Here is a 21351-nt window from a genome sequence, read left to right as displayed (position 1 = left end):
ACACTCGCCCGAAGGCGATTAGTGAACGTCGCATACTCGCATAGTCTCCCATCATTACCTAGTGTCACCAAAACTAAATGATGGGGGCATGAATCAATGTGTCACAAGGAACTTGCGTTTGGTTTAACATACACCCATACAAGGGCCGTAAATACACCTATACAAGGTCTAGACTGACTCATAAACTAATTGCTTTAACAAATAAAAACCGCTAACTTTTACCTAACAAATTCACATGTCCACATTAGCACCATAACATTTAAAAAGAATGAGTCTAGAAATCATCTTAAATATATGACATGTCCTTGACTGAATAAACAACTTTATAAATAATCACAATGAAATATACAAATTTCTGTTAGGAATAAAGCGGTACACAAAAGCGAAAAACAACTTTCTTTTTTATTCATTTAAATTGAAATAAATCATTAAAGCCTGAATTTTGTGTGGGGATTTTTTTAAACACCTTTATGGTCACTGTTTACAAACTGATCTCAACATGCACTTTACCGCTAAAAAACAGATGGATGGTTAATTGAAATGTTAGTTTTTTTTGAAAAATTTGAGAGATTCTTTTTGGATACCTAGGAATGAAAAATTACTATAAAAAAATCTTACATAATATGAGTGTCCCAAAATATTATAAAAAAGGCATTTTAAAACTTCTTTTTAAGTTGAAAACTGAGTCATAACTACTTCTAACTTTCTCAAAGCAATCCCAATGCATCCTCTAGATTACGCTAGTGTGGTTATCTATTTTTTAAAGGTGTTTGTGAGTGTAGGATAAATAAAATGTTGTCATTCGTATATTTTTTTGGAGAACCATTGTTTACCCTTTAAAATTTTTTAATATTTTTTTAAAATGGTTGTGAATAGATGAAAGAGAAAATGTAATGATGAAAATATAAAGAAATATTAGTTAATCGTAAATAAAAAAGAAAATATGGTGTTTTTGTTGTATTTGAGATAGAGATTGGAAAATTGATTGAGAACGCCCTTATGTGTATTAATTTGGTAAAAAAGAAAGTTGGTATGTAATATCAAAGTTCATAAATTTTATAGTTACTTTTTAATGACAAAAAAAAGTTTGATGGCTTAACTGAAATACTTTTAAAACTTTTACATTTTTATGATATTTTTCCAACAAAAAATCAAACATGCGACATACATAATTACGTCGTCACCAATAATATTTTCCTCATTCCAATTTGGCTTTAACAAAAAAATTGACATGTTATTGTGATTTTAGCAATGTTTTTTATGAACTGTTTTTTAACAATACAAGATTGGGGCTAGAAATTGTATCAAATGTTGTACTATAAATTTTATAGTTACTTTTTAATGACAAAAAAAAGTTTGATGGCTTAACTGAAATACTTTTAAAACTTTTACATTTTTATGATATTTTTCCAACAAAAAATCAAACATGCGACATACATAATTACGTCGTCACCAATAATATTTTCCTCATTCCAATTTGGCTTTAACAAAAAAATTGACATGTTATTGTGATTTTAGCAATGTTTTTTATGAACTGTTTTTTAACAATAGATTGGGGCTAGAAATTGTATCAAATGTTGTACTATAAATTTTATAGTTACTTTTTAATGACAAAAAAATGTTTGATGGCTTAACTAAAATACTTTTAAAACTTTTACATTTTTATGATATTTTTCCAACAAAAAATCAAACATGCGACATACATAATTACGTCGTCACCAATAATATTTTCCTCATTCCAATTTGGCTTTAACAAAAAAATTGACATGTTATTGTGATTTTAGCAATGTTTTTTATGAACTGTTTTTTAACAATACAAGATTGGGGCTAGAAATTGTATCAAATGTTGTACTAGACGGTTCAACCGAGTTAACTAGTTAACCTTATAATTTCATGAAAATATAACTTCAACTCAAAAACAATCCAAAGGTTATATGATTCCATATTAAAAATAATCCAAATTTTAATACATTATACTTAATAAAAGTTAGTCCTAATCCAAAGGTTGCTTGATGAAAATACCGAGAGCATTCGATTCGATGACAGATTGATCGAAGGCTACTAGATACAATTTAAACCAAGAGGTAAATAGTTCATGGAGCTCCCGTTAAAAGTCTATGGTCTAAAGAAGAGTATTCTTATCCGTTTTCATATTTTCAAATCCAAAATTACGCTAAAAACACAATATTGTTTCTCTCATTTAAATTAAATAATTTTTTGTATACTTTTATCATTACATTTTCTCTCTCATCCACCCACAATTAACTTCAACAAATATTAAAAAATTATATCGAAAAATCACAACATTTTACACTCTCATCCACTCACAATATCTTAAACCACTATCTACGTTATACACATAACACAAAGAATATTACGAGTAAGATGTGAATTCACTAAACTCAAAATCTTACCTTAGGCTTTAACCAGTAAATCAATACAAACAGGTATTACAAGTAATTCCAACAATTTAAATCAAACCTACCTATAACTAGGGTTGTCACTTTTATCCAAAACCTGAAACCCAATCCGAGAAAATTTGTACCCGAACCTATGTATTCGATATCATCGATATATCAGTGATATATCGTTTATCGGTCCCTTAGCGATATATAAATCAGAATACTGGTTCAAAATATCGGTACCATTAATATGACCGATATTGACCGATATTGGGCTAATATTTGACCGATATATCATCGATATTCTCGATATCAGTGTTTTAAGTCTTAATTATCATCATTTAGTGTTCAGTGTTAGTGCATTAAGTCTTAATCAATTCGTACTTGCTACGATTGTTAATGTGTTGCAATTTAGAAAATGTTATTTTGTTACTGACGGGAGACTATAGTGAATTATTAGTGTTAAATTGCTATATACATATGAATTTTACATGATATTAAAATTATCGATATATCACTGCGATAACCGATATCTCAGATATATGCCATTGACCGATAAGCGACATTTTTCCACATTAACTGCTTAGACTCGAACTAACCCGACCCGAGAAACCCGAACCCGAGAAAATGCTAACCCGAACCGAAGTAATTCGGGTTGGTTCTTGGGTCCGAATTTTAGGTTTCGGGTCAACCTGAAAAACCCGAATAAACTTTTAGTTGTAAAACTGTATATATTTTTAGGTATTATAAGTTAAGCTTAACCACTTACGTTATCCAATTTAGTCCATATCAATTGTTCTCAATTCACCAATCACGAATCGATTGTTTATTGTTTATTAATGTTTCAACTTTTAACTATAATCAACTATAATCCAACACCCTAATCATGGCATACGGAAGACGATTATGTCGATCTTGTTTTGTTATGGTTGAACTTTGTTAAGTTTTATTATTTTTAGGATGTTTTATCGGTTTATTTTTGTTTTGTTATTGGTTTCTTTACCTTACGAGTAAAGAAGAATATGTTACATTTAAATTTAACAATTTAGTTATATTTTCTAAGATACTTGAAACCCGATTAACCCAACACGAACCCGAATTACCCGAAAAAAACGTGAAAGATTTGAGTTGGGTTTTGAGTCTGGATTTAAAACCTTGAAACCTGAAGCATCCAACCCAAAAAACTCGAAACCCGAAGAACATCCCTACCAATAACCAAATTTACCAGGCTAACACGCATCCAACCCACGCTAAATTCGTTAACAGCTGCAGCATCGTGCAGACACCCCACTAGTAATAATAATATCATACCGAGAATCGAATACGAACCCTAACATTCTCCTCTTCTTCTCCACCAAATGCATCATTTCATCGAACCCTAATTTCTTCAATACAAAATGATGCGATTATTATTATTATTATTATCACCACACAAGCATTCATCATCATTACTCATCAAATTCAACACCAGATTCATCCATTCAAACACCTCACGAATCAACAACAATGATAATAATCACCAAACAGTCAAACAAATCACATCTATTCTCACAAACCCTAACTGGCTTCAACTTCTTAATTCATCACATAATCTTCTCAATACCCTCAACCCTGACGTCATCCAATCCATCATCCAACAAAACCCACGATCTCTACACCCAATTCGTCTTCTCCACTTCTTCAATTGGTCAATTCACGAACTGGGTATTGCTCAAAACCCTAATTCGTTCTTGATTCTGTCCACGGCGTTGTGTAATTCGAATCAATTGAGGCTTGCTAAAGGTTTATTGGCCCAAATGATCGATACCCGGATGCCCGTTTCGGCTGTTATCGATTCGATTGATGGGTTTTGTGAGAATGCAGGTCCGGGTTTGGGTTTAATGTATGGAATGGTGGTTGATGGGTATAGGAGTAAAGGGTTGTTAGATGAAGCAATGTGTGTTGTGTTACGGGCTAATGTTAAGGAGCGGTTTCCGGATTTGGGCTGCGTTAATTCGTTGGTGACGGGTTTGGTGAAGTGTCGGAAAACGGAGCTCGTACGTAAGGTGTATGATAAAATGCTCGAGTTGAAAATTATTCCTGATGTTTATGTTTACACGAATGTGATTAGTGGGTTGTGTAAAGACGGGAAGTTGGTTGAGGCGAAGAGGGTTTTTAGTGAAATGACGGAGAATGGGTGTGAGCCGAGTTTGGTGACGTATAATGTGATTATCGGAGGGTTATGTAGATTCGGGTGTGTAGACGAGGTGTTTGAGGTTAAAAGGGTAATGACGGAAAAGGGTTTTGTTCCGGATAAGTATACGTATGCAACGGTTATAGACGGGTTGTGTAAAGTTAAGAGATTGGACGAGGCGAAGAGTGTTTTAGACGATATGTCGAAGGCGGGGGTGTTTCCAGATCATGTTACGTATAGTGCGTTGATTGACGGGTTCATGAAACATGGGTGTGTTGACGAGGCGTTGAGGTTGAAAGACGAGATGTTTGTTAATGGAGTTAAGTTAAGCGTTGTGACATATAGTTCGATTATATCCGGACTATGCAGAGCGCGTCGGTTTGAAGAAGCGATTGCGGTTTTAACTGGTATGAAAGAGAAAGGTACTTTTCCTGATGTTTATTGCTATAATTCGCTTATAATCGGTCTTTGTAATGATAAAAGAATGGAGGATATGCAGTCGGTTTTAGCTCAAATGAGGAGTAATGGTGTGAAGCCGAATGCTTTCACTTACGGAGCTGTGGTTAATGCATATAGTAGGATACCGAACATGGAGGTTGCAGATAAGTATTTTAAGGAAATGGTTGGTTGTAATATAATGCCGGATCGTGTTATATTTACATCTATGATAGATGGTCATTGCAAACAAGGAAACACAAACGAAGCTTTCTTGATATTTAAAAGTCTGTTAGGAAAAAATATTCTTCCTGATATGCATATGTATAGTGTACTCATCAACGGTCTTGCAAGAAACGGTTTAATGGATAAAGCTCTCGAGGTTTTGACCGAACTCACGGAAAAAGGTCTGAATCCTGATGTGGTAACATACACCTCTATAGTTTCTGGTTTCTGTAAAAAAGGCGAGATTCTAGAAGCTTTTAATATGGTTGATAAGATGATTAGTAAAGGGGTGAATCCGAATACTGTCACTTACAATGTTTTGATTGGTGGATTATGCAAGTCGGGTGATGTCACGAAAGCTCGTGAAGTGTTTGATGTGATTTCGTCTAAGGGTTTGATACCTGATGGTGTGACTTATGCTACAATGATAGACGGATATTGTAAATCCGGGAATTTGTCTTTCGGTTTTGACTTATTTGACCAAATGGACCGAAATGGAATCCAAGCGGATTATGTTGTATATAACGCTCTTCTCAACGGGTGCTGCAAAGTACAGGAGATTGAAAAGGCGTTGACTTTATTCGACAAAATGGTGGAAAAAGGGTTTGTTTCTGCGCATACTTATAATACATTGATAGACGCGTACTGTAAGTTAGGGAAGATATTGGAAGCCGATGAGTTATTGAAAGATATGATCGATAATAAGCAGATAAAACCGAACCATGTCACGTTTACGATCTTAATAGATTGTTACTGTAAAGCTGAGATGATGAAAGAAGCAGAAGATCTTTTCCTTGAAATGCAAAATCGGGATTTAACGCCAACAGTTGTAACGTACACATGCCTAGCTCGTGGTTACATGAGATCAGGAAATAAAGATAAAATGATTTCGGTATTTGAAGAAATGGTGGTGAAAGGTATCAGTTTAGATAACATGGTATACAACATGTTGGATGAAGATCAAGGGAGTCTGGAGAAATCTTTTATGCTTTTAGACGAGTTATTACAAAAGGGTTTATCGGGTCGTGATGTTTATGATAAATTGGTTGACGGGTTGTGTCAAAACGGTAAATTTAAAGAAGCGGTGGCTTCAATCGATGAAATCGGGAAACGTGGAGTGATGCTTAGTTTCGCTACGTGTAGCACTTTGGTACACCGGTTGCATAGTGCAGGATACAAGAATAAGTTGGCTGAAGTTTTGGAAAGTATGGAAGGTTTTGGATGGGTCCCACAAGCGTCTAGTTTAACTGATTTTATGAAGCAGCATGAAGGTGATTGGGAGAAAGATGGACTCGATCTACCGAACCAAGTTGTTTGAAGTTTCGGTTCTTGGGTGCAGTCGTGGCTCAAGGAAGTTGGTGCTGCTGCTGTTGGAACTAATAATCATGGTTCGTTTTGCATACGTAATGAAATGTTGTTTCTGATGCACAGGTTATGGCACTGTGTTTTTTTTAAGATGTGACTGTTTCCTTGATGTCTCATTGCGTCTATAAGGAAATATAGTTAAGGCACGAACCAGGCGGGTACATACATCCCAAGCTAAAACATATTAACCACAGTTGGCTTATTATCGGTAGAGAAAGTTGTTGAATAGATCGAGTTTTTCATGACTGTTTTAGTAGTTTCATTGTCTTTGTTTTACAGTACTGTTATCAAGCTACAATGCTTGTTTGTATATTCAATGAAAAAGGTTGATGATGATGATAAATTGATAATGATTATGTTGTTGCTTATCTTTAGCAAAAAACTTAGATATGGTATAATGTGGCATTCATAGTTTTTTGTTTTCTTTATAAAAAACTTAGATATGGTATAATGTAAGGGTGTTCACTGTCCGGTTTTGACGGTGAGGCCAAAGGGTCGTTGGCAGTCGGCTCGTCGCAGATGAGTATGGTGTCAAAACAGTCACAGTCACAGTCACACAGAAGCCCTAATTTGGGTGTGTTTAAGAGAGGGCTCGAACCGGCGATCTCTGGAGTTGATACTTTTTTAAAATGGCCAGATTGACCCGATTTCATTTTGCTTAAACCCATTTTGATTCGAACTAACTTTGCTTAATACTCATGAGCCGTGACCCAAATCTGCATGACCTGTTTGCCAGTCCTAGCTAAACTCTGCACGACCGACACATCAAAAACTTTTATTTTAACATATAAAGATAGTAATCCAGATATCATAAAGTGAACCAGCACATCAAATGCAGGCTTAAAATTTATATATTTATGTGATGTATGTTTTATGAAAGTTTAAACAAAGTACATCAACCATTTGCCTCTATACAAACAAAATGTATAACTTTTGTATCATAAATTAGAACTTTAATTCTTACAAAATTGTAAATTCAGGGATCAGTTTCAATCTTGATGGTATAAGTAAACAGAACAATTGATGATGTACACCATACTAAAGTTCCTATACATTATATAAAATAATGTATATACTAATATGCTATCTCTTCGGTGCTTGTAAGAGTGCAAGAATCTGAACATCGTCAATTCCCAAATCCGTCACAAGCTGACGTGGCGTTTTCCCTTCTGTATCTGCTGCTTGTGGATTAGCTCCCCTACAATAAATATCACATTAATGCATAAACTTTTCCACTTTATTATATAAAAAAAATAAAAATAAATAAAAAATAAGAAAATAAAAAATAAAAATAAAAAGCAAACAAGAGTAATACCTGCTAAGAAGTAAATGTGCAATTGCAAGTCTTTGTCTAATGATACTATGATGAAGTGGCGTCTGACCGTTTGCATCAGCAGCATTAATGTTTGCACCGTGTTGTAAAAGCAGTTCCACCATGGTACAGTCAGCAGTTTGGCACGCCACGTGGAGCAGAGAACACCCGTTAAGAGATTCGTTAGTCAAAGGATCATCAATCTCTCTAACTGAAGTCAAAGATGAATTATCTGTAGAATAATCTTCTAAATAGTCAAACTCATGGTCAGCAATAGTATCATCTTCAAAGCGCATGATTTGCGCTACAGATGAAGATATATATGATGCATGACCGTGAGCAGCGTTCACATCCGCTTCACATATTATTATTAGAAGGTAAACCGCTTTTTTGTCATTAGCGCGCACGTTTTCCCATAACTGTTGTTCTAGTAGAATAAGGTGACGCGGGTCCTTAACTTTTTGAATAAAACGCCTTTCTGCATACTGTATATGATGAAATTTCAATGTTAACTTGTATTTATTGGAAGTAATTATAAAATTGAAAATGGAAACATAAAGACATACTTTTGCATGAATGAACTTTTCCTTTGTGGATATATGTTCTTCACAATTGGGCTTCCCAAGTGACTCTCTTGATTTATCGGACTCCGTTGACCTGAAGGTCAAAGTCAAATACTACATTCTGTTAACATAAATTTTACCATTTGGAGATGACAGAGCTTACGATGACCTGGAAAATGTATGGTTTAGATGGGCTGAGCCTCTCAATAACGGGTCAAATGGATAATTTTCTATGGGTTGAAATGGCCTTGGATGGGCTTTGTTGACCCGAAACACTTTTGTGTGAAAAAAATGTAAATATTTCAAGAACAATTGATGTGTAAACAGGCTTGTAAGCAAACTGCACGAATACGAACGGGGCATGCTCGTGCTAATTCATTTAACTTTAACCGAACACGAACAATTAAGCGAATATATTTTCTTTTTGTTCATTCGTTTAATTAACTGAACAAAATAGTTTGTTCATGTTCCGTTTGTTTATAAAATAAACAAACACATAAGAACTTCCTGTTGAACAGTTCATGAACGGTTCTCTGAAGTCTGAACGTTAAGTTCGTTGTGTAAATATGATTTTAGCAATACTAGGTAGTTACAGAAACACTTTGACAAAATTCTGGCCCGTTTGACAACTCTAATGACCTACTATGATATTTCACCACATGTATATTGTTTATATTTGGAAAAAAATAAAATAAAATAAAATTACCTTCCAGGTAATTCATCGGGCCCGTGAGTTCCTTTAACAGAAAACGATTTCTCCCATATCGAATTAACAAACACATTACCGAGTGACTGGAACAAACCGATGACAGAAGGGTCCCATACCTTCACATCAAGTTCCAAAGATCTTACCTACATTCCAAAAACTGAAACATAAGCAATGGCAGTTTGGTAAACTAATACAAAATACAAGGCCAAATAAACATAACATAGCATAACATAACATAACATAACATAACAAACCTTAGTTATGTGACAACCAAGGTTTCTGTGAACACCAGAACACTCGATGCATATAAGAACACCAAGATTTAAGGAAGCCCAAACGGGCTCAGGTGACCCACAGTCAGCACACTTATCATTACCGGGCACCTTTTTTAAAGCATCAAGGGGCCTCTCAGTTCTCACACCATATTGCAACTGTTGTGAACTTTTGCATACACGCATCATGTTTTTGGAATCACGATCTTTCTCGCTATATTCTTCATATGTCTTTTTATCTTGACCAAATGGTCTTTCTCCTATAACACTGGTTTTACTTGTGGGACTGTTGCATAAATACTGGAGAAAAATAAAATAATTGAAATGTTAAAATCTTGAGAAAAACTGAATATTTTGATGTAGAATCTTACTGTAATAACACATACCATCTCAGGTGATTGGGAAGTTAATAACGAAGCAATTACTCCGTTTATTTTGTCAATCCAATCTGTTTGTTCCAGTGTACTCTCTGCCTGCTTACCAAATTCCAAAAACGATAGTAACAAGCAGTGTTGTAGAACTCGCTAGGAGCTAGTCGGGGAATGGGGTTAATAGGGATTAATCATATTGGAATTTTTATACGTAAGTTTTAAAAATTATATATATATATAATTTTTGAAAATTTGCATGTAAAAGTTCACATAGTACAGTTCAAACATAAACATAACAAATCAATGATAGTTTATAAAAGGTATTATTTCAATAACATTTTAAAGTTTGGATTAATATAACTAAGAGTTTTATCACTTTATGTATTATACATGAAAGATGAATTGTTAACCAGCTTTTTACTACATACACCACTAAAAAAATGGTTTTGACCATTTTGCCCTTACTACTTTCTCATGTTGTAAGACCAAAATGTGCTAAAAGACTTGGTACACAAATCACCTCCAATTTTGATCAATTCCAACTTAAGATATTTATTTAAATTTATTCAAGTTGAGATAAAACAAAATTAAAATCAACCAATGATAATCAAAAGACAACAAACTCACCTGCAAAGTGTATATCTTTGTTGGTGAAATAATCCTAAAACAAAATCTGAGGTCTGACTGCTCTGCATCAGGCTTAATTGTAGATGTAAGCAGGTTGACCGTGTGGCGTGCCACATCATGAACACCACCATGATAATGTGAAGATAACCACCTACTCAGCAGTCCCAGGCCCGGTTCAGTGTTGTTACATCTCTGTGCACCAGATCCCTGAAAATCAACTCAAATATTGAAACTTTATAAAATATAACACATAAGGAAAGGTAACATCTTATGCTTAATATGCAGCTTTAGTAGACTTACAGAGGGTCTAGTTACTTGCTTGCGATAGTAATACAACATCCCTCGGTTATCAAGAACGAAAAATCTTCTTTTCCAATCGCCCCTTAAATTTGAAGAGCGTTTACAGAGATATCCTTGTTTGATGTTTTGAACCTAAATTATTGAAGTATTAGCCATTGAAGTGGATTCGGAAGTTTTGGCCCGTTTATTTAAGAGCGGGTCGATTTCGTGTTATGAGTCATCTCTAACGGGTCAGAAAAAAAAAAGAACTTGGCTCAAACATGTAACTACAATAAGTTTGATGACTTCAGACGATAAGTAATTTTGGGTTGACCCGACCCGTTTTTTAAGAACGGGTAGTGTTATGAGTTATCTCTAACGGGTCAGAAATAAATAAATAAAAAGAACTTGGCTCAAAAGTGTAACTACAATAAGTTTGATGATTTCAGACCAATAGTATTTTGGGTTGACCCGACCAGTTTATTTAAGAACGTGTTGATTTCGTGTTATGAGTCATCTCTAACGGGTCAGAAAGAAAAAAAAAATTAGCTCAAAAGTGTAACTACGATAAGCTTGATGAGTTGATGATTTCAGACAAAAAGTATTTTGGGTTGACCCAACCCATTTGCTAACGGGTCGATTTCGTGCTATTAGTCCTCTTTTAAAACGGATCAGAAAGAACTTGGCTAAAAAATGTAACTACAATAAGTTTGATGATTTCAGACAGAAAGTATTTTGGGTTGACCCGACCCGTATTGACCTGCAAATAATATACAAAAGGAGTACCTTCCCCTCTGCGCCAGACTGCATAACCGCTTGTACTAATTTATGGGAGTTCCTAGAAGGTTGGTGTGTTAAATCTCGGTTACCAGCTGAAACATTAGAAGCACTTTTGTTTCCAAAATCAATGTGCCTTTTGTACTCTTGGATCCTTTCACTTAATGCTTGCTGCTCAGAATAGTAGCTTTCTCTAGATTTTTGTGCATTTAATAATACCTGTAAAACAAAGAAAAGATTGTGACAATTTTATCTAAAAAACAAGCAAATTGAAAAAAAAAAGATTTAAATAACAAAACCTGGTGGATATGAGGCTCCATTTCAAGTAATAATTCATAACCTTGCTTGAAATAATGAAGATGAGCATCCATTGCTTCACCAACAGATTCCAGAAACTCAAATCTCTTTTTAGCCTCAACATTTGAAAGAGCACAAACCTGAGTATATATTGTAGAATTACATAACTGCCCTTGATAGTTTAAACTTTAAAGATATAACATGTTCATATATAATAAATAGCATAGGTGTTGAAGTACCAGACTGAAGCGCGCTTGCTCAAATGTCATTCTGGCACTGTAAAGTTCCTAAAATGTCTACCAAATTAGAATTATAAATAAAAATGGTTACCAAATGATTGCATAATGTTTGTAAACTAAGGGAAAGATATATACATACCTCTTCCATCGCATAAGCTACTTCTGATCGTGTACTTTTCCTTAGTGATAAATATTTGTCACGTATCTGCGCGGAATTCACAAATAGAATAAAAAGATGTTTACTACTTAAAAGTCCAAATTAAACAACCAAGTATAAGTACCTGGCTATAAACAGCGTCAGCTTTGTCAAATCTCTTCCTAGCTTCCTGCATAGAATATATAAAAAATATTAATGTCAAATATGTGAAACATGGGGCCCACAGAACCCAAAGAACCTTTTTGCTGAATAATATAAATACAGTTAGAAAATCATGAAACCTTGATATCTTGCAGCTCAACGTTGGTAAACCGCAGTAACCTTTCACTTACTGTCTGCTCAATCTGAAAAAAATACTAACGTGAATAATTATTTTTATTGGTGGCTATATTGTAAAACTGAGCTAAAATACATGATAATTGATTAATTGGTTAAATTGAGACCTGAGATCGAAGATTTTCTTTGTATCCTCCTAGTTCTCTCAAAACAACCGCAAATTTGATCATATCAGGGCCTGTGAACAGAAGTTGAACATAGGATATAGCTGTTAACAAATAATAAACAATTTAAAAAAGCTTAAAAATAAAGAAAATAATTTATTTTTTTATAGATTTTTACCTCCAAATGCCATAGAAATGGGATCAGGTCCTCCACCGAAATTTTCAAGGGAGCTCGAAAAGGCGATATCTTTATCATAGGCTTCTACAAGGCCTTCTCTGTACCGTTTGAATAAGAAATTAACCAATTTCCACAACCTGATGAATTAATTTTGAAAATGTAGAAAAAAGAAAGAAAGAAAGAAAGAATCCTCACGTGTATTTTCGACAGCCTTTAAAGAACTTTGAACCTCGTTCCCTCAATGTCTCTGCAATTTCCTCCAAACATTGGAGCTGCAGAACAGTATATACTATACATTCACATGCTACAAAGTTGAAATATAACTATTATGTGTACATCACATATACTCTTGAAAAGCCCTTCTTCAACCGTGCTTACAATATTAACGTTTCACATTTATGCATTCCAGTAGAAACATTTACAACAGTAGATAAAGAATGTAAAGGATTAACCATCATTTATTATATTAATCTCATCATCTCTTTGATATAAAAAAATAACACTAAGAGCTACATAGTAAACTTCAGTAAGCTCATTTTTCTTTTCACTTTTATCCTAAAAAAGGCTTCGTGGTTTTTTAACCTGAATCGCCTTGATAGTGCATACATGGTCACACATTGTAAACTGCACTCGTTGTTTTGATGTCAATAGAAATATATGAACATGTGTTACAACTCTCTTCTAAATACAAATCCTCATATGTTCATTTTACATTCTAAAACACCAACAAATGTCCAAGTCGCCAAGTACAGGCAATCGAACAAGTCAAACTTCGATTTTCAAGTCAACAACGGGCATAAACATCCTTGGACATTCAAGACACATTAAATTTAGGGATGCGTGGCCGTTGTGTGTTACATTGTTTTTATTTATTTATTTTTTTGGTTGAAATATCATACATTTTATATATAACACAAACCGAGCTACATCTGGATATACATTTTAAAACAAGATCATATAAATTACATTATATATGATCGATCCTTCCTTTAAAAGCATGTTTAACCAAAAGTGGAAGGAGATGTTGTATATTGAGAATCTATCAAATAGGCAAAACAACTAACTAACTAACCAAATTCATGTTTAAATTCCAACATTGTTGGCAATGTCAAATGGCAGTTTCCTTAAGGTTTAATTGTTTAAATACAACTTTCTAAAGTGGAAATAAAAAGGTTGTGTGAAAATATGGTTTTGTATGTCTTTTGGGCTTGTTATGATTGAGATCGCAGGAAGGAGATGGGCGGGCTGTTAAGTGTTTTCTTAATCATGAAGTTATTAACCCTAGAGTAGTCTCTATATAAACACGCTTACGTGCTTGTAATCGTTTATTACCGTAACCTAGTTGCCACCCGTGGATGTACGTCAGTTTAGACCAAACCACATAAATCTCGTTTGTTCATTGCATCGTTTGTTTAATGCGTGTCATAATTACGAACCACGGAAACATCATATTTTCAAAAAGGTAAATTAATACTATGAAATGCTACGGATAATAATACAGACGGACCTGTTGGCGAAACATAGGGGAGTCTTCGAGTTTTGAGAAATACATGGTTGCGTCCGGCTGCTGCATTGATCCAAACCTCCAGCATTACACAATCACACTTTTAAAACAATAATAATATAAGCTAATTTCTTCTTCTAGGTCACGAAATCGATCAAAACGAAATCAGATGGCAGCTATTCAATATATAATCTTCCGTAACGCAAATTGAGATCGAATTACAGGTGAAAATGTGAAGAATATTGAGAAACAGAATGAAGAGGAAATAGAGAATGAATGAATGGATGATTGGAGGAAATAGAAAGAACGAGTTTTCATGGCTGCCATTGAAGCCTCCGTCGATTACTGGATATCAAATTTAATAATAATAATAATATTATTATTATTAATATTAAAGCCAAAGGCTTTTTATACTGTTAAACAGTTACATGCGCGCCAATACACCACCAACTACTTTTTTAACTGTTTGTTTTTATTGAGTTCGTTCCACAACTGTTTATTTATTTTTGTAAGTCACCGCACTCTTTAATTGACATGCTGGCTTCAGAGTTTGGTTTGGTCGTTCCTCCGGGATACGTTGTTGTGTCACCACAGGAGCATAACTCTTTGGAGCAACACATAATAGGGGTGTGCTTGGTGTGGTTCAATGCGGTTTTGGAGTTTTTGAAACCGTTCAGTTTCGGTTTAGTTTCGGTTTTCGTCATTTGAGCTTGAAAATTTTAGGCGGAAAAAAAAGTTGGCAAAAAATAATGAATTTAAGTATCAATAATTTTGTTATTGTAAAATAATAGACTATTATACATTTAATAAAAAAATATTGGAAATTTACTGCTCTTGTTAATTTACTGAGCAAAAAGTTTACCCCTCATTTAAATCCAATAAACATAGTTACCATTCTCATCAGAAACTGGTTCACAAAGCAACACATAGTATGCAAACAAAAGGCCCAATATTACAGTAACAAAATTGTTCAAAATCTAAAAAAACTTAAATGAAAATCAACCTGATTACTGATTTTGTATAACTTATCCCCAGAGCCTACTAATGAAACCCTTTTTGTCTTTCTTCATCCTGTTCTCAATTGACGGGAAATTGATTGAGTTATAGGCCAGATCAAGAACAATGGGATTGCGAGCAATTGCTTGGAACGATGGTTGGTATGCTGCAATACGAGGAGCAACTTTCGTGCTTGAATCACCGACAGCAGACTCGTAAGAATCCAGTTTCTCAATGAGGTACTTGTCCGACTGAAAATTAGAATACTTGTAAGTTTGATGCATGTAAAACTAGCACAAAGTTTATCCGACAAATAAGTAGAGGTAGCGAAATCGAGAGGTTATGGGATCGGTCAAAACAGGTAATATTCGTACATATCAAATTGGGTAATTACAGAATTCATATTATTTAACTTGCATTCTACTTCATGAATAAACCTATTGAGGTTTTATGGACTAAAAATACACTTTAGGTGACTTTTGACTAGGAGTGTAAACAAGCCGAGTCGCTCACAAACTACTCGAAATAGACTCAATATAAGCTTGAACGGAGCCAAGCTTGACTAGGCTCACAAGCCTAATATATATATAATTTTTTTTTAATATATAATATATACATATAATAATTATTATATATAAAACTATAACAAAAAAAGTTGTATAATATATATATTATGTTATGTATCAAAATCATACTTATAAGTTATAAATTTATATAAAAATAATTATAAATGTACATGAATATAGGTAAATATTAGATAAGCTTGGGCTTAGCTTGTTCTTTACACCTCAACTTTGATCCGTTAAACCCGCTCCTTTTAAGTTAATATTGTTGACTTTACCCATTCGACCATTAAGAGAATAAGATATATCATCCGAATTTGACTCATTCATAAGTAAACGAGTGCCTTCTAATGAAAAATAAGTGTTTTAACTTATTATTTGGCGTGCATACATGATAGTTTAATGAAGTGCTTTGACTATGAGTATCGAAAACATCCCCAATCATAATTTTAAAAAGTACAAGATGTAATATTTGACTATATGAAGTAGTAGTGTTTGTGGTAGATAATATTTATTTCTAATCCATACCTTTTTATCAGTCCCGGATATTGATACAGTAGATATCTTTTTAGACAGATCATCAGGAGCCTTCTCGTGTTCCATAATCCCCATTGCATGTTCAATACAGCTGTTGGATCTGCAATTATTATACAATGTCTCCACTTCTTTGATCGTCGCCTGTTACAAAAAAACCAATCATATATACAGACCTTATTGTGTGCTAATACTTCTTTTTATTTTAAGTTACATAATAAAAACCTGATCTTTGCTAGCCACACTCCTAAGTTTCTTCAATGCATTTTCAGCTAGGGAGCGAGCAAGAGAAAACAAAGAATATGCTTCTGTCCTTTTACCAGCTGAGCTATAAGACTTGGCCAAGAAAAAACACCTGCAACAATATAATGAATAAGACAAGTTTTATTTAACATTAATATATCATGAATACAATTTCCAATCTTTTATAATTGTTTCAAGACCTTTAGTAAAGTCAGACTGTTTCATTTATGATTTCAAACACTGTTGTTCAATTATTTTTATTCTTTAGTGAATGCAAAATTCCTTTGGCCAAATATCTCAGGTTCTTTTTCTTCCAAATATCTAACCTAAATTGTTCAAAACTAATATGGAAATCGCTGAGTTTGCAAGAGAATACATAAAAATCAAACCCTATATACAACACTATTTTGGAAGCAGTTCGATGCATAGCATTAATTGGTTAAAAATTTAGTCTATTTTCTACCACAATTATCTGATAGCGTAATGGACTATACTTCCAGTTATTTTGCCACAATGCGTCTCAACCAAAACAGAACAAGATTCTAAATACTATCACACTAGTCAGCAAAGCATGACATCTTGGAAAAAGAAAATTCACAGACAGTGGAAAAAATAATAGAGCAACGACGATGGCATACAAACCTTTCTGCTCGAAAAATTTGGCTTTTGAGTTCACATTCTTCAGCTAATGCCACTTCTTCCTCTTTTCTGTCTCTTCCAGAACTCAACAAGTCAGAAAGATCTGATGTATTCAATAATCAACAATAACAAACATTTGTCAGCAACACAGAAGTAGGCCTGTTTATTGATTTAGATTATGTTTTGTTTTCAGCGAATAAAATGAAAAATGCTAAAAAGAAACAGGTCAAATGATACAAACCCGAATAAAGGGGAATTAGGAGGCGGGAAAAAGAAGAAATCAGAGAGTGGAGGTTAATCCAAAAAATCAGGATGAAGTAGTAGTGGAGCAGTTAATTTAGTAACTGTTTCATTAAGATTAGTATTAATAGCAGGTTTTCTTTCTTGTTTAGGGGTCGATGTTTTATTATCAAAATTAGGGTTTTATACCTTGTATTGGAGATCACCCATTCTCGAAATTGGGCACTATCTGTACTTTTAGTTTAATTCAAGCATCTAAGTTTCTAGTTCTTATCATCAAATGGGCTGAAATGGTCAAATAATTCAAAAGGTCCTCCAAAGTGTAGTTTTATTATATAAAAAATGTAAGCCACTTAACAAAAAAAATTTATATTATTACTGAAATATTATAGCCTTACCCATTATATCTAACACACCAAATGTTGTAAAAACAATCGAGCAAAAAGTGTTTTGGGTCGACCCGACCCATACCAAAATCACACATTTTAATGCAACTCTGTTTTCACATGTTATCCAAACCACCCATATATAGTAAAAAACATTATAGTCATGTACCTGTAAAAGAAGGTCAAATAGCCTCACAAGTTCTTCAGGTTTGGTGACTTTCTCATTTTTCTCATCACGGACCTTGCTAAGTTTACTCTTAGCTATGCTAACCAACAGTTGGTTGCGTTCAATAGTTCGTTGCCCTAGTACAGCACCTATAGCTTTGTCAAGCCCACTCAAATCATCCTTAATGTTTTCAGAGCTACCTGCAGTGGCCTAAAAACAAACAGAATCCAAGTTATTTATATCAAAAAATAATACAAAAAATCAAACTCTTTTCCATTTCAATATAACTGTATTTCATTCCTTCTCTAGATAGTTTACCATTACATACCAAGTCATTGCGAATGGATCCCCGGGCTTCATGATATGCAGCAAAAATTTTGTCAAAAACAGCAAGTCTTTTCTCAGCAGGAAGAGTACCTTCCATTCGATCATTAAGCTCCTTTTCCAATTCCTGAGCTGAAGAATAAGTCACGTGTATCACACAAGTGTCACAAAATCAGGAAAGTTATTGATATATACCATATCACACACACACACACACATATATATATATATATATCAGAGTTTCAGTATATTTCACATTATGACATTAATATGCACAACATTGTGATCAGATAATAGCATAGACTGATATATGTAACGCACCCTTAATCTCCAAAGATTGATAACAAACCTTTCAATATGGAAACCCTAGTCTTTGCATTTGATATAGGAAATCTATGACCAAGCCAATGAAATTCAGTCATGGATGCCGCCTGCTGAGTTCTAGCTTCAGCCATAACAGCCTGAAATAGATACAAGACAATGAAAGAAACTTAGATTTGTGTGAATTTATCATGATAATACATAGATGTGTTGCAATATTATTGAGTTAAGCGTGTAGAACACTAGAATCAAATAAGTTATATTAAACATTAACCTACCTCTAATTTAGCTTTAAAAAGGTCCAGTGCAGGTCCTTCAATTTCCCCAATGTGTACAAGTTCAGAAGCTTGTAAATTCGATTCACCGATTTTGTGCAAACAGTAACGTATGCTTGGTTCTAGTTCCTCAACACGCTCTCGGCACAAAACTTGATTATCCAAATCTCCATACTTTCCAAGTTCCTCGTAGACAACCCTGTATATTTAAAAAAAATAATAATAAAAGTGACGGTACAAAGGCCACAACGTAAGCAAAAACCTCTTTTAATAAAATAAAACATGGCTTACCTGGCACTCTTGAAACTCTTCAGTGCGATGTCCCAATTCTGGTCTTGTTCAAATAATAAATTACCTTTCATAAATGAAGCATAAGCCTGTAAATTGAAATCAAATTGTTCAGCAAAAACAAAAATATGGCACACATCATCCAATTATGGATACGTATTAAAATTCACAAGTCTAATAACCAGTCAAGAAACATACCTCTGCTTCTAATGAGGTTCTAGAATCTCCCTTGATAGCACATAATTCTGCAAAAAGTGTAGCCCATTTCACTGCTTTACGCAACCGACCAATCAGGTAGGTTCGTTGACATGCATTTGGACCATCTGGTAGCTGTCTCTTCTCCATGGCATGACTCCATGCTCTCTCTGCAGTGTAGAGAACCAAATGGAGAAACCTAATTCAGGCCAAAAATGTTGTTAGCTCAGTGTTAGATAGCATAACTAATAATAAACTTTCCAAATAATTGTTTTAGAGTTACAATTGCGACTTCTTAAATACACGCATGATACTGAAACATTTCTCAAATTGACAAAAGATGAATAACATTATTCACAGAGGATGTAAGAGCATGTGGCGAAGGTTAACAAATGATGCCAGCAAAAGAACAAATTATAAGCTGTTAAAAACAGCCCTGATGCGATTCAAGGTCCAAGCAGATAATCCACACCTGCTTACTTACTAACTGACTGCCTTCAAAGCCTAATAGTTTACTTATAACAGAGCATAATATAACTGTATTGGGATAAACCTTCAAACTTTACTACTAGATGTTCCATTTTTCATTGTCTTGGATCAATGCATCACTCTCTTAAGTTGAATCAATATAAACGAAATACAATTAGTTACCGAGTGAAAAACACTACATCATCATTCATTAACATTAATAGCTGCAACCGTTACTAGTATCGCGATCTCCAAAGAACATATATGGTTGGAAGACATTTATGCATGTCCTATGTCTAGTACCTAAATCACAACCTCCAAGACCTCAACAGTCACCACATATAACCATTTGATGCAGACATGGTTGTAAAAATCCCTAATCGCTAGTCGGTACCCCACCGACTAGGCGCCAATTAATCGCTATTTGGTTAAAATCGGTCAAAACTGAAACATTTATATATAATACTTGGTATATATATATATTTGAAAAATTACATGTAAATTCCAATCCGATTAATCCCGATTAATCCTTATTAATCCCCACCCCAACGCCCGATTAACACCTAGCGATTTCTACAACACTGAACTCCTACTTAACTTGACAAACAAGAAAACCACCAAAAACTCAAAACAATCAACACAAACTGCAAATTCACACATACTTAACTTCAGTAACAGTCGCCGCAGTTATCGCCTTTTTCATATATGTGTGTGTGTGTGTGTTTGATAATTTACAGATAAATTCCAAACCGATTAATCCCTAGTTCGTACCCCATCGCCCAACAGGCGCCTAGTGAGTTCTACAACACTGAATTTCAACTTACCTAACTTCAGTAACAGTCGACGCGGTTATCGCCTTCTTCATATACTTTCCACGTCCATGCGTAAACTTCAACGACTTATACAATCTCCTCAACCTCGCCGTACAATACCTCCTACAATTCCAAATTCCAGATCCAAATCAAAATCTATTCAAACACATAAACCCTAGAATCAACACAAAACTGTAACATTACCGGTAACGAGTGTAATCCCCAAACCGTAGCCCGTGCTGCATCTGTGCGGATTTCAATAGCTGCAGTACTGTAATTCAAATTGAAACTTTGCTTAAAATATACTTAATTACTTAATAATTCAATTCATTAATATAAGTGTAACGGATTAATAAGAGCTAATTAGGGATGTATACCGTTGATTGAGAACTTAGGATCGGTGGTGGTGATTTGATCGTCGATGTCCATTGAGGACAAATCGGTCTTTTCAGTCGTCATCGGAATAATATTGTTGAGTTTGTGAGTGTGAGTGTACGGCGGCGGATGCCGAGTTTTGTGACGGTGTGTTTGTGGGTGGTGTCTAAAAGGAGCCAAGAGTGTAGATGGTGGTAGATG

At 34.3% G+C, this 21351-nt stretch overlaps 3 protein-coding genes across 3 annotated transcripts; 1 reads left to right on the top strand and 2 right to left on the bottom strand.

The window, feature by feature from the left end:
- Positions 1-3741: 3741 nt before the first annotated feature.
- On the top strand, positions 3742-6958 carry LOC143543349 (uncharacterized). Its single transcript, XM_077035691.1, has one exon. It carries the CDS (start codon positions 3800-3802, stop codon positions 6551-6553), a length of 2754 nt encoding a protein of 917 aa, XP_076891806.1. The 5' UTR covers positions 3742-3799; the 3' UTR covers positions 6554-6958.
- Positions 6959-7647: 689 nt separating this feature from the next.
- LOC143543348 (ADP-ribosylation factor GTPase-activating protein AGD1-like) lies at positions 7648-14681 on the bottom strand. The gene is made up of 18 exons (XM_077035690.1): positions 14329-14681; positions 13017-13093; positions 12822-12919; positions 12647-12717; positions 12485-12547; positions 12328-12372; positions 12186-12251; positions 12047-12094; positions 11810-11947; positions 11520-11729; positions 10755-10886; positions 10455-10661; positions 9843-9929; positions 9439-9756; positions 9182-9327; positions 8479-8569; positions 7916-8397; positions 7648-7798 (listed from the first exon to the last, which is right to left on the bottom strand). Exons 1-18 carry the CDS (start codon positions 14392-14394, stop codon positions 7684-7686), a joined length of 2460 nt encoding a protein of 819 aa, XP_076891805.1. The 5' UTR covers positions 14395-14681; the 3' UTR covers positions 7648-7683.
- Positions 14682-15167: 486 nt separating this feature from the next.
- Positions 15168-21351, bottom strand: LOC143543347 (uncharacterized). Its single transcript, XM_077035688.1, has 13 exons — positions 21153-21351; positions 20980-21046; positions 20788-20898; positions 19499-19694; positions 19304-19389; positions 19016-19211; positions 18766-18877; positions 18421-18548; positions 18097-18302; positions 17304-17414; positions 16644-16773; positions 16413-16562; positions 15168-15572 (listed from the first exon to the last, which is right to left on the bottom strand). The coding sequence occupies exons 1-13, from the start codon at positions 21232-21234 to the stop codon at positions 15351-15353; spliced, it is 1797 nt and encodes a 598-aa protein (XP_076891803.1). The 5' UTR covers positions 21235-21351; the 3' UTR covers positions 15168-15350.

The sequence above is a fragment of the Bidens hawaiensis genome, unplaced genomic scaffold (assembly GCF_021521415.1).
Source record: "Bidens hawaiensis isolate Kalapana, Puna unplaced genomic scaffold, B.hawaiensis_p1.1 tig00013117_1, whole genome shotgun sequence".
Taxonomy (NCBI): Eukaryota; Viridiplantae; Streptophyta; class Magnoliopsida; order Asterales; family Asteraceae; genus Bidens; species Bidens hawaiensis.
Note: the sequence above shows the minus strand (reverse complement) of the source record. Positions and strands in the feature narration are given on the sequence as shown.